The 11,556-nt window shown below is 41.5% G+C and overlaps 1 protein-coding gene across 1 annotated transcript in view; it reads left to right on the plus strand.

The window, feature by feature from the left end:
• LOC143035146 (golgin subfamily A member 2-like) overlaps positions 1–10,437 on the plus strand; it is a 65,822-nt gene extending 55,385 nt beyond the window's left edge. The window contains exons 16-18 of the mRNA XM_076201768.1: positions 2,294–2,421; positions 5,626–5,737; positions 6,927–10,437. Coding sequence (XP_076057883.1) covers positions 2,294–2,421; positions 5,626–5,737; positions 6,927–7,273 — 587 coding nt within the window. The 3' untranslated portion in view covers positions 7,274–10,437. The remainder of the gene's footprint in view (positions 1–2,293; positions 2,422–5,625; positions 5,738–6,926) is intronic.
• Positions 10,438–11,556: the final 1,119 nt, after the last annotated feature.

Below are 11,556 nucleotides of genomic sequence, written 5' to 3' on the forward strand. Positions count from 1 at the left end.
TAAGTAATAATTTGACACAGCCCGAAGGGATTTCTCCCCGTCTTCTCTTTTATGCATGAGGGGACGGAGAGGGGGAGGTCGCCGAATTTATGAAGTGGCCTTGCTGTGTCTTGCGACACTGCTTCTGACCCAGGGCAGTGGACAGGATGCAGGGATGACCCGCCATCCAGGAGGTGCCAAGATGAGAGGGAGGGAGGAGGATGGAGGGGAGTGGAATATGTATGGGATGGAATGGGTGGGAGTGGTTTCTATGCCTTTTTCTTTTTGGCTACCCCTCATGTAAGTTTGAAAAAAGCCTTTGGTATATGTATGTATGTACATCTCATCACCTTACTTTTGCTTAAATTTATCTTCTACTTCCTTCTTTCACACACCATCCCAAACTCCATCACTAACTTCCTTAATCTCTCCTCTGATCCTGCCATAAGCACAGTGTCATCAGCAAACAACAACTGGTTTATCTCCCATTTTTTTCCATTTTATTTAACAATCTCTAATCCCCAGCCCATTACTCATGCATTTACATCTCGCACCACCCCATACATACAAAATTGAACAGCCAGGGCGAGTTAACACATCCCTGGCGAAGTCCCACCTTTACCTCAAACCACTCACACTCTCCATTTCTAATTCTAAAACAGGCTCTACTACATACATATACCAAAGGCTTTTCCCCCCTTACAAGGGAGGTAGCCCAAAAAACGAAGGCATAAAACCACTCCTACCCATTCCATCCCCACATATTCCACTCCCATCCTCTCCCTCTCTCCCTCTTTTATTGGCTCCTCCTGGATGATGTGTCATCCCTGCAATTCGCCCACTGCCCTGGGTCAGAAGCAGTGTCACAAGACACAGCACATCCTCAGCAAGGCTGCTTCATTAAATCGTCAACCCCCTCTCTGTCCCCTCATGCAGAAATGGAGAAGACTGGGAGAAATCCCTTTGGGCCACATCAATTTATTTTTCATACATACTCCCTCATCCCCCACCCACTCCCTTTCATGCATCACAATATCATCCATACCCAACCATTCTCCATTCACCCCTATCTTCTGTCCTTTCCCATCCTTCTTCAGCATACATTCCCATCTTTCGTAATGCCCCTTTTACCCCATCCATCCATCTCATCCTAAGTCACCCCCTCATGTTTACTCATTCTTTCCATGCATCCAAACCATCCCAATACTCTTTCATTGACCCTGTCTCCAAACTCCCTTTCCACCCCTATTCTCCTCCTCACCTCCTTGTTTCTCACTCTATCCAGCCTAGTAACCCTATCATACTTCTCTCAGGCACCTCATCTCAAACACATTCAAACTCCTTCTCTCTTCCTCTCTTATGTTCCAAGTTTCTACCCCATACAGTGCTGTTGGCACAATCACTCCTTCATACAATCTCCTCTTAGCTACAGCTATAACATAGATATAATCAAAATGCTAATGCCAGCATCCTCATATACCCACTCGTGCCACATGACACCTATGTAGGTGTCATCGTATGGAAGGGGTTAAAAGATCCAAACCTTAGGGTTCTGGTTGAAAAACTCTTCCCAGACCCTCTTATGCCTTTGCCTTTTTTTTAGGAATGTCTCCTTTGGGTCTACAGAGAGTAGGATGCCTAGTTCTAATCCCTGTCCCATTTTTATCACCTGTTACAACTCACGTGGGAAGACTCCATGGCAGTATTCTTTCTCCCCTACCACAGGGTTTGGTGAAAAAAAGGAATGAATATCCAGAGAAGTGGTACAGGACAGTATTAAGAGTGGAGAACAACATAGTGGAGGAACAGTCACAGTATAATAAAGCAACAGTTATTATTTATTATGTATTACTATTAATGGAAGCTCGCTGGCTGAGCAGGTTAGGGCGCCGTTACTTGCGGCGAAGGTCAAGGTGAGGGTGGTTCGAATCCTGCCACCAGCGAAGTTGAACCAAGGGCATGGTTCATTAAATTCCACGCTACAAAGCCCTCTGTGAGGGGCATCGTCCTAGCCTCCCGATAGGGGGGGGGGAGTGTGTGACATTAAACCATATCATCATCATCATCATTACTATTAATAATTATTTGTTTCTTTTACTCTTAATTCACCTCAACATCCACTCCCTCAGTGCTACATACAACCCCAAATACTGAGAACTCTCCACTTCCTACAGCCTATTGGCATTCACATTCAGCCTGTCATTCTTTATAATTATTCTGTTTTTGAGGACATTTATGTATGATTTACAAATTATAGGTTTTGTCTTTCTTGAGAAATTTTCATGTCTAACATTGTTTTGTTTCTGTATTGCAGGTGACTACATCACCATCTACCAGTTCCAGCGAGGTGTAATGAAGCAGCAAGCCAGGGAGCGTGAGTTGGAGCTAACCAGTCTTAGACATGAACGTGAGGAGATGAGAAAACGATTGACAGAGTTACAGGTATATCTGAATCCAAAAGCGCAAGGGGAGAGGTACCATTTTGAATGTCCCATTAACCAGACATACTATCTATCTATCTATCTATCCATATACCAAGAGCTTTTTCCCCCCTTATAAGGGAGGGATGAAATGGGTGGGAGTGGAATTATGCCTTTTGACTTTGGCTACCTCACTTGTAAGGGGGAAAAAAAACCTTGGTGTATGTATGTTTGTATTTATAAGGGAGGTATCCAAGTTAAAGGCATGTACCTACTCCCACCTATTCCATTCCCCTCCACCACCCCTTCCTCTGTCTCATCTTAGCTCCTCATGGATGACGGCTCTTCCCTGTATCATGTTCAATGCCCTGGGTCAAAAGCAATGTAGCAAGACACAATACATCCACAGCAATGCCACTTCACTTAATGGGTGACCCCCTCCATTCTGTCCCTTCGTGCAGAACAAGAGAAGATGGTGAGAAATCCCTATGGGCTGTGTCAAAATATCACTCATACATAAGCATCCCCTACCTCCATATCCCTTCCCCATCCCTTCCTTGCATAACAGTATCATCTATACACAACCACTCTCCTCTCATCCCTGTCTCCTGCTTTCTCCTTTCCCTCCTCAACAGACATTCCCCTCTTTCTCATTGCCCCCTTCACCCCATCCATCCATCTCATCCTCAGTCGTCCCCTCAAATTCACTCCCTCCACCTCTGCCTTTTGCACCTCGTTTACTAATCTTTCTTCACTCATTCTTTCCATGTGTCCAAACCATCCCAATGCTCTTTCATCAGCCCTGTCTTTCATATTCTTTTCCACACTAGTTCTCCTCTTCATTTCCTTGTTTCCCCCTCTATTCAACCATGTAACCCCTACTATACTTCTCAAACATTTCATCTCAAAAACATTCAAATTTTTCCTCTCTGCCTCTCTTAAATTCCCCATCTCTGCTCCATATAAAGCTATCGAAACAATCACCTCTTCATACAATCTCCTCTCTGAATCTATTCCCAGATGCCTATTTCTCATAATACTTTTTAATCCCCCAAGGTATTTACTTGCTTCCCTAAATCTACAATTTACTTCTACCTCCACTCCTCCCTTTCCTGCCACATGCAACCCCAAGTACCTAAAGCTATCCACTTTCTTTAGCCTATCTCCTTTAACCAGTTCATTACGAGTCTAATTCTCATGTGCAGCATCAGCTGCCATACGTACTACTCGCATTATAAAATATAAAGTCACTGCTCTATTATTCATTCTCTTTTACTCTGATTAATAATAAACACAGAAAATGTGATCAAACCAGATCACAGAATCCAGGGTTAACTCATGTATAACTACAAAAAATATATATACAGACGCTCCTCAACTTACGTTTTAGTTACGTTCCGAACGGCCGAACGTAACATGAAAATGAACGTAAGTTGTTACTGTACGTTCCAGTAATGTATGACCGTTCATACTGTACTATACATCCATAAATTCTATTACCATATCTTATAAAACACCCCTAAATCATTAATTATAAACATAACATTGTAAAATAATAACATTAATTTCAAATAAATTAAATTCAAGCAACATACATTGAGATGGTGGAGGAGAAGGAGGAGGGGGAGGAGGAGGAGGAAAGGACTACCCACAAAGTATTAGAGGCTGGTAGTTCTACATATATGTTAGTATTGCACTTGTTTTAGTGCTACAGATAAAAAAAAAGCATCGCGCCAATACCCGTGGGGCCGACTGTATATACATGCATATATATATGTACACACATACATACATACAAAGGGCCCTCTTCCTCTTGAAAGGAGGGCAGCCAAATTAAAGCATACCCATTATACACTCACCTCCACAGCAGGACCTGACAGCCAGAGTTGGCTCACCCTGACTATTTCATTGTATGGTGTCCCCCCCTTCCTCATTTACCCCAAAAAATTGAATAGACAAGAAGAACATTACTTTAGGCTGCATCATTACTTCATTTGTTCATAATATCTATACTCGTTTCCATCCTAGTTCAACAGACATCACTTGTGTATCCAGTGCCCTTACTCCCTAGTTTATAGTGTATTACCATTTGGAACAGTATAACAATGAAGAGTAAGAGACTACAATACAATAACATATTACCAGAGTAATTTTAGCTGGATAGTTTTAGATACTTGGGTGCAAGTGTAGCAGGAAAAGGTGGAGTGAAGGTGGAGGTAGAATGTAGATTGAGAGAAGCGAGTAAATGCCTTGGTGGTTTAAAGAGTGTAATGAGAAATAGACATTTGGGAATGGATGCGAAGAGGAGACTGTATGAAGGAGTGATTGTGCCAACAGCACTGTATGGGGCAGAAACGTGGAACATAAGAGAAGAAGAGAGAAGGAGTTTGAATGTGTTTGAGATGAGGTGTCTGAGAAGTATGGTGGGGGTTACTAGGCTAGATAGAGTGAGAAATGAGGAGGTGAGGAGGAGAACAGGGGTGAAAAAGGATTTGGGAGAGAGGGTTGATGAAAGAATATTAGGATGGTTTGGACACATGGAAAGAATGAGTGAAGAAAGACTAGTAAAAGAGGTATGGAAGGCAGATGTGGAGGGAGTGAACATGAGGGGACGTCCTAGGATGAGGTGGATGGATGGGGTAAAGGGGGCTTTGGGGAAGAGGGGAATGTCTGTTGAGGAAGGAAGGGAGAGGACGGAAGACAGAGGTGAGTGGAGAATGGTTGTATATGGATGATGTTGTGACTGCATGAGGAGGAATGGGCGGGGGGGTGGGGGGTGGGGTAGTATGTGTGAGTAAATTTTGACGCAGCCCGAAGGGATTTCTCCCCGTCCTCTCCTTATATGCAAAGGGGGACGGAGAGGGGGGGTCGCCGATTAAATGAAGCGGCCTTGCTGTGGATGTACTGTGTCTTGCGACACTGCTTCTGACCCAGGGCGGTGGGCAGGGTTCAGGGATGACCCGTCATCCAGGAGGTGCTCAGATGAGAGGAAGGGTGGGAGGGGTGTGGAGTGTATTTAGGGATGAAATGGGTGGGAGTGTTTTTATGCCTTTCCCTTTGTGGCTACCTCCCTTGGAAGGGGGAAAAAGCCTTGGTATATGTATGTATGTATGTAATTTTAGCTGGGATGGGAACGGTGGGTGAGTGATTCAGTCACTTCCCATATAAGTGGGAGAAAGCCATGAGTACATATCATAATACAAGAGTAATCCCATTTGTCTTACAGGAGCTAATAGCTTCGCTGACACATGGTGAGAACGGGCCCAGTGCAGTCATTGATGGCATGAAACATCTTGTTACTACTAAACCTGAAACCAACACACATCCCACTAAAGAAGGTAAGTTAGTTTGATATGAAAGACCTCTACATGACATGCATGAATTTAGGGGTATAATGATACTGAGACTTCAATTATAATTAAGCTTTTTAAATGATTTGCTAAAATGGAAGTGAGTATTAAGGGAGAGAGACTGGAGGAAGTGGATAGCTTTAGATACTTGGGTGGGAATATAGCAGTAAAGGAGTGGAAGTGGAGGTAGAATGTAGATTGAGAGAAGTGAGTAAATGCCTTGGAGGATTAAAAAGTGTAATGAGAAATATAGACATTTGGGAATGGATGCTAAGAGGAGATTGTTAGAAGGAGTGATTGTGCCAACAGCACTGTATGGGGCAGAAACATGGAATATAGGAGAGGAAGAGTTTAAATGTGTTTGAGATGAAATGCTTGAGAAGTATGATTGGGGTTACTAAGCTGGATAGAGTGAGAAATGAGGTGAGGAGGAGAGCGGGGGAAAGGGAGTTGGGAGATAGGGTTGATGAAAGAGTATTGTGATGGTTTGGACACATGGAAAGAATGAGTGAAGGAAGATTTGTAAAGAGGTATGGAATGCAGAGGTAGGAGTGAACATGAAGGGACAATCAAGGATGAGATAGATGGATGGGGTAAAAGGGGGATTGGGAAAGAAAGAAATATCTCTTGAGAAAGGAAAGAAGACAGATGATAAGGTTGAGTGGAGAATGGTTGTATATGGATGATGATGTGATGCATGGAAGGGAGTGGGTAGGGAAAGAGGGGGGTGAGGCAGTATGTGTGAATGATATTTTAATGCAGCCCAAAGAGATTTCTCTTCATCCTCTCTTTTTCTGCATGAGAAGACAGAGAGGGGGAGTCGCTGATTAAATGAAGTGGCCTTGCTGTGGATGTGAGTGTGTCTTGCTACACTGTTTCTGACCCAGGGCAGTGGGCAAGGTGCACGGATGACCCATCATCCAGAAGGAGCCAAGGGCGAGAGGGGTGAATGAGAGTGGAGTATGTTGGGATGGAATGGGTGGGAGTGGACGTTGTACCTTTGTTTTTGGCTACCTCCCTTGTTAGGGGGAAAAAGCCATTGGTATATGTATGTATGTAGATTTGAACTCATGCTTGGGCCACCTTTCATGTGATTGTTATTTTGATATTGCTCTGCATTTTATAGTGGGATTGTACAAATAGTAAAATTTTTGTTTTCATCCTGTTTGAATGTCAGACGGTGAGAAGAGACTAGTGAATGGAGATGTGGATGCTGCTGTAGAAGACCATGCTTCTGAAGTCACAGATAAAGTTGAAGGGGACAACCAAGACATCACAGTGCCGGAAGCAATTTCTATAAACAAGAATGTAGAGGAGGAGAAGAATAATAGTATCCCCACAATATCAGAGAAAAATGAAAGTGTCGTCAATAAAATTGGACAGAAGGCTGGTGTGCAGAGTGCAACAGTCAAAAAGATTTTCGATATTCTTAATGAAATGGAAACTGCCAGTCAAAAGGATTGTACAGGGTTGCAGAAGTTTCACCCATGTCCACTGTGCTCCGGGCAGTTAATAACTGTGTGATGTCATGAGGGTCATAATGTATGTTTTTACTATATGATAGACTGTTGAAGATTAGTCATATTTGTAAATAACGGAATGGCTTTGTTGCAAGTGGTCAGAGGTGAAAATATATATGTATGAATGAGCAAGTTATGCAATGATACCCCTCATCTTATTCTGTTTCCATTTTCTAGATTCATATTTATTGCACCAGCATTTACTTGCCCTGTTGTTGAAATTTTGTACATATTCTGAAATATATATTGAAATGATGCAGCCGCTGCTTGATCCCTTTTGGCCAAAGGATGAGCAAGCAGAGTGTTTAGTTGTATACAGATTTATTTGATATTTGATGGCTTGCATGCTGCTAGTTTTGTACTCGTTTTTGGTAGCAAATCTAAACTAGGGGCATGTTGAACTTGGGCTTTCGGCATTTGCTAACCTATGAGGAGCAGATGAAATGTTAAATAAATATTTGAGCACAGACGTGACCACCAGGGTGTTGGATTTCATACCAAGCCTGTGGAGAATTCTTATTATTATTGTTATTATTTTGATGATTATTTTTATTATTATTATTATGATCATTACCATCATCATTATTTGTGCTTTCAGTTCTAGAGCACCAAATGGTATATAATAATACCAAAAAGCCTTTTGCCACTTATAAGGTGGGTGGCTAAATTAAAGCATGCACTCACCTTACACCTTACCACACCCACACAAAAACTCATTCATTGTTCATCCCATTTTAGTGCCACATGAGTGAGGGGTCATCCGTATCCCCAGTCATACTGTTAGGATCAGATGCAATGCAGCAAGACACAGTACCTGGACAGCTGGAGCTCATTTACCCCCACCTTATAATTATATATATATATATGTATTTTTCTTTCTTTCTTACCTTACCAGGGAGGTAGCCAAGTCAAAAGGCATATACCCACTCCCACCTATTTCACCCCCATCACCCTTTCCTCGTCATCTTAGCTCCTCATGGATGATGGATCCTCCCTGTACCCTGCCCACTGCCCTGAGTCAGAAGCAATGCAGCAGGACACAGCACATCCACAGCAAGGCTGCCTCACTTCCTTGGCGATTCTCCCTCTCCATCCTATCATGTATAAAAAGAGAAGATGGGGAGAAATCCCTTCAGGCTGCTTCAAAATATCATTAACTTGTAATCACTCCCCTCATTCACTCAAGAAAATACAGAGCAGACAAAGAGTCCCCTTTGAACCATATTACTTCTTCATTCAACCACAACCACTCTTCAAAATATGTACCAGCTGACCAAATGGGTTAGAGCATTGCTATTTGTGGCAGAGGTTGAGGTGATGGTAGTTCAAATTCTGCTGCCAGCGAGTTGGACTAAGGGCATGGTTCATTAAATTCCATGCTACAAAGTGTAAGGGACACTGGCCTAGCCCCCTGATAGGGGGAGTTCATGATGTTAAACTGAATCATCATATATATATATATATATATATATATATATATACACACACACACATATATATTTACACACATGCCCAAAGGCTTTTTCTTCCTTATAAGGAGGGTGCCTGAGTCAAGGCATAAACCCACACCATCCAAAAACCCATTTGTTGTCCCTTCCAGTGTTGCACCTCATGGGTGATGGATAGTCCCATTCCCCCATCACACTGCTCATGTCAGAGCCAGTGCAACAAGACACAAATATAATTTCTTTATGTTTTTGGTGATAGGCCAAGTTATGCATTACATACCCATTCATTACAATCAGCATAATTTGTTTGATATATAAAGATGTATTAGTTAACTTGGTTCTCTTGCTTCAATATGCACATAAATCTGTTGTTTTAGTTAAACCTTGAACATGGCATATTATGTAAACTTTATTCTGATTAATTTCAAATCACTTACCAACTGCCCCAGATGCAACCAAAACATAGCCACTGAACACCTCATTCTACACTACCTTACACTTTGTCTACCCTGACAACAATACAAAATCTCTTCCCTAAGTGATTATGGACCAAACTAGTGGCCAGGGTCAGTTACCTGGGAGGGACGGGTCTCCTGCAAGAGAGACAAAGTAATTGATTGATTGACCAAACATCTTTTACTCAGATTAGGGGTAGATCTTGAAGGCCTTCATGAAGACCTATTCTGGAGTTCACCCCATGTTTGAGTAAAATTGTCTGGTATCATATTATGCAGAATAAATCATATAAAGTGTGCCACCATGTTGAAAGGGTAAAAGATTAGAAATCAAGTCTGGAGATGATACTAAGGCTACACAAAACTTTGTTTGTCATAAAATTAATGTGAGGTACCTTTTCAAATGTTATGTTTTCTTGATTACGTGTATATATTTATACTTTTTATGTGACCATAGTTGTTATTGGACATTTTATTTTTTTTGTAAATTGGGCTCAGTGAATTTAGGCTGGAGGATGGACAAGGATTTTATCTTATATCAGGGCATAAATTCTGTCAGTTTGTATGAAGTATCAGAGCAGGACAGAAATATTTTTTACTGACCCAATGAATAATAAAGATATGAATTGTGTATGTGCGGTCCTTGTGAAAATCCTGTTAAAATAATTACTTAATCTGAGAATAAGAATGACTGTTGCCTCAGATTTCACTGACTAGAAACCTGCAGCCTTCTCATGATCTCTCTGGGAAGAAACATTGGGCTATTGTCTGTGTCGTGTTGGTGTGGAACTGTTTCTATATTGCCAGCTTAGAGTAGTATGAGGGGACTAATCACTGGACAGCTCTCCTTGTCGTAAAAGAAGGAAGAAATATAGCCAAAAATTATAAGAGTTTTTAGGCCTAGTCTGGAGACAGACTAGGTCAATAGGAAGTGAGGATAGTGACAAGACATAAGGGAGATAATTTTCTACGACATCCGTTTCATAGGACCACCTTCTGAGGTTATTGGAAAGTAACTGCCTTTAAGATTAAAGCTGTCATTTTGTGAATCACAAATAATTAGTGAATGCCTTTGGCAGCTCTTCAGCACTTTCTGATTTTTTTCTTCTTATTCTTCTTTACCTGAAAATAGGTACCCACATGTATTTGTAAGAAATATGGCATGTGATAATAGCTGTAACATACCATAGGAGGATAAATTGGATATGGATTTGTAAGTGGTTGCTTTAATAGACCAAAAGGTGCAATAAAAAATATTGTTATAATTGTTTCAATTTTGCTTAGCATGCCTTGAACTATGTAATAGTTATGTTTATGCTCCTGTGGTAAGGGGGATAAGAATGCTGCTGATGTATTCCCTTGTACTTCACTATTTGTAATATAGAGGAAAGGAGCAATGTGCAGTAGGTCCTGTCTGTTATACTTAGAGGAGACTAGTGATGGGCATCTGCTTGTGGTGGTCCTGCAGGATACAGCAAAGCTCCCCATTTTCAAAACTTGTCAACTCCCTCATTTCACTAAGTAGATGCAGCCCTGAAGGGCTGACATTTGGTCTCCATGCTGGATCCAAGACATCTCTTTATCAACTTAACTGTATTTCAGAGAGGGACTATGTCGTGACAAATAGGTAAGATGAAAAAATCCCACTGTCACAGAAAGTAAATGGATGAAGAATAGAATTAACTGTATATTTCGACCACTCTCTGTGGTCCTCTTCAGCAGACAAAGAGGACCACTGAGAGTGGTCAAAATATACAATTCTATTCTTCATCCATTTACTTCTCCAACAGTGGGATTTTTTCATCATTAAGTGTATTTCTTACACTTTTTCACACATGGAGAGGTGACAAACAGCAACTGCTCTCCTCCCCCAACCACTTTAAGCCAGTGACATACAAACTGTCTCACAATGATAGAGTACAGACAGCAATCCAGAATTTCTTCCCAGAGTTGTTGGAGGCTCTGAAGACCATTGTGGGGCTGCAGCTTTCAGTTAGTGAAACTCAATGCAACAATTGATTTTCTTATACTTCAATTGTCATGTGTGTCAAGTAACTAAATGAGATGGGGTAAGGAAACTAGGAATCCCCTTATCTAATTTTTCCTTGTGTAGAGGCAAAGCAAAAGATTGTCTGGGTAGGAGACTCCAACCACATCCTTAGCATTTGGTGCTTTGATTGTCAAACAAGCAAGATTAAAGGGAAGAGATTGGTAGTATTTTAGAAGAAAAATGACCGTGTCAGCATTGAATGAAAGTCAACTGAAATTGCTGCAATGGATTGTGGAGTCGAGTATTCTAGTAAAATCTATATTCTATACACCAAGGCAGCGGTTCTCAACCTTTTTCCTTATATATCCCGTTCTTATGGGTTGCTGTTCTTTAG

Source organism: Oratosquilla oratoria, chromosome 18 (assembly GCF_046742065.1).
Source record: "Oratosquilla oratoria isolate Oo_2021 chromosome 18, ASM4674206v1, whole genome shotgun sequence".
Taxonomy (NCBI): domain Eukaryota; kingdom Metazoa; phylum Arthropoda; class Malacostraca; order Stomatopoda; family Squillidae; genus Oratosquilla; species Oratosquilla oratoria.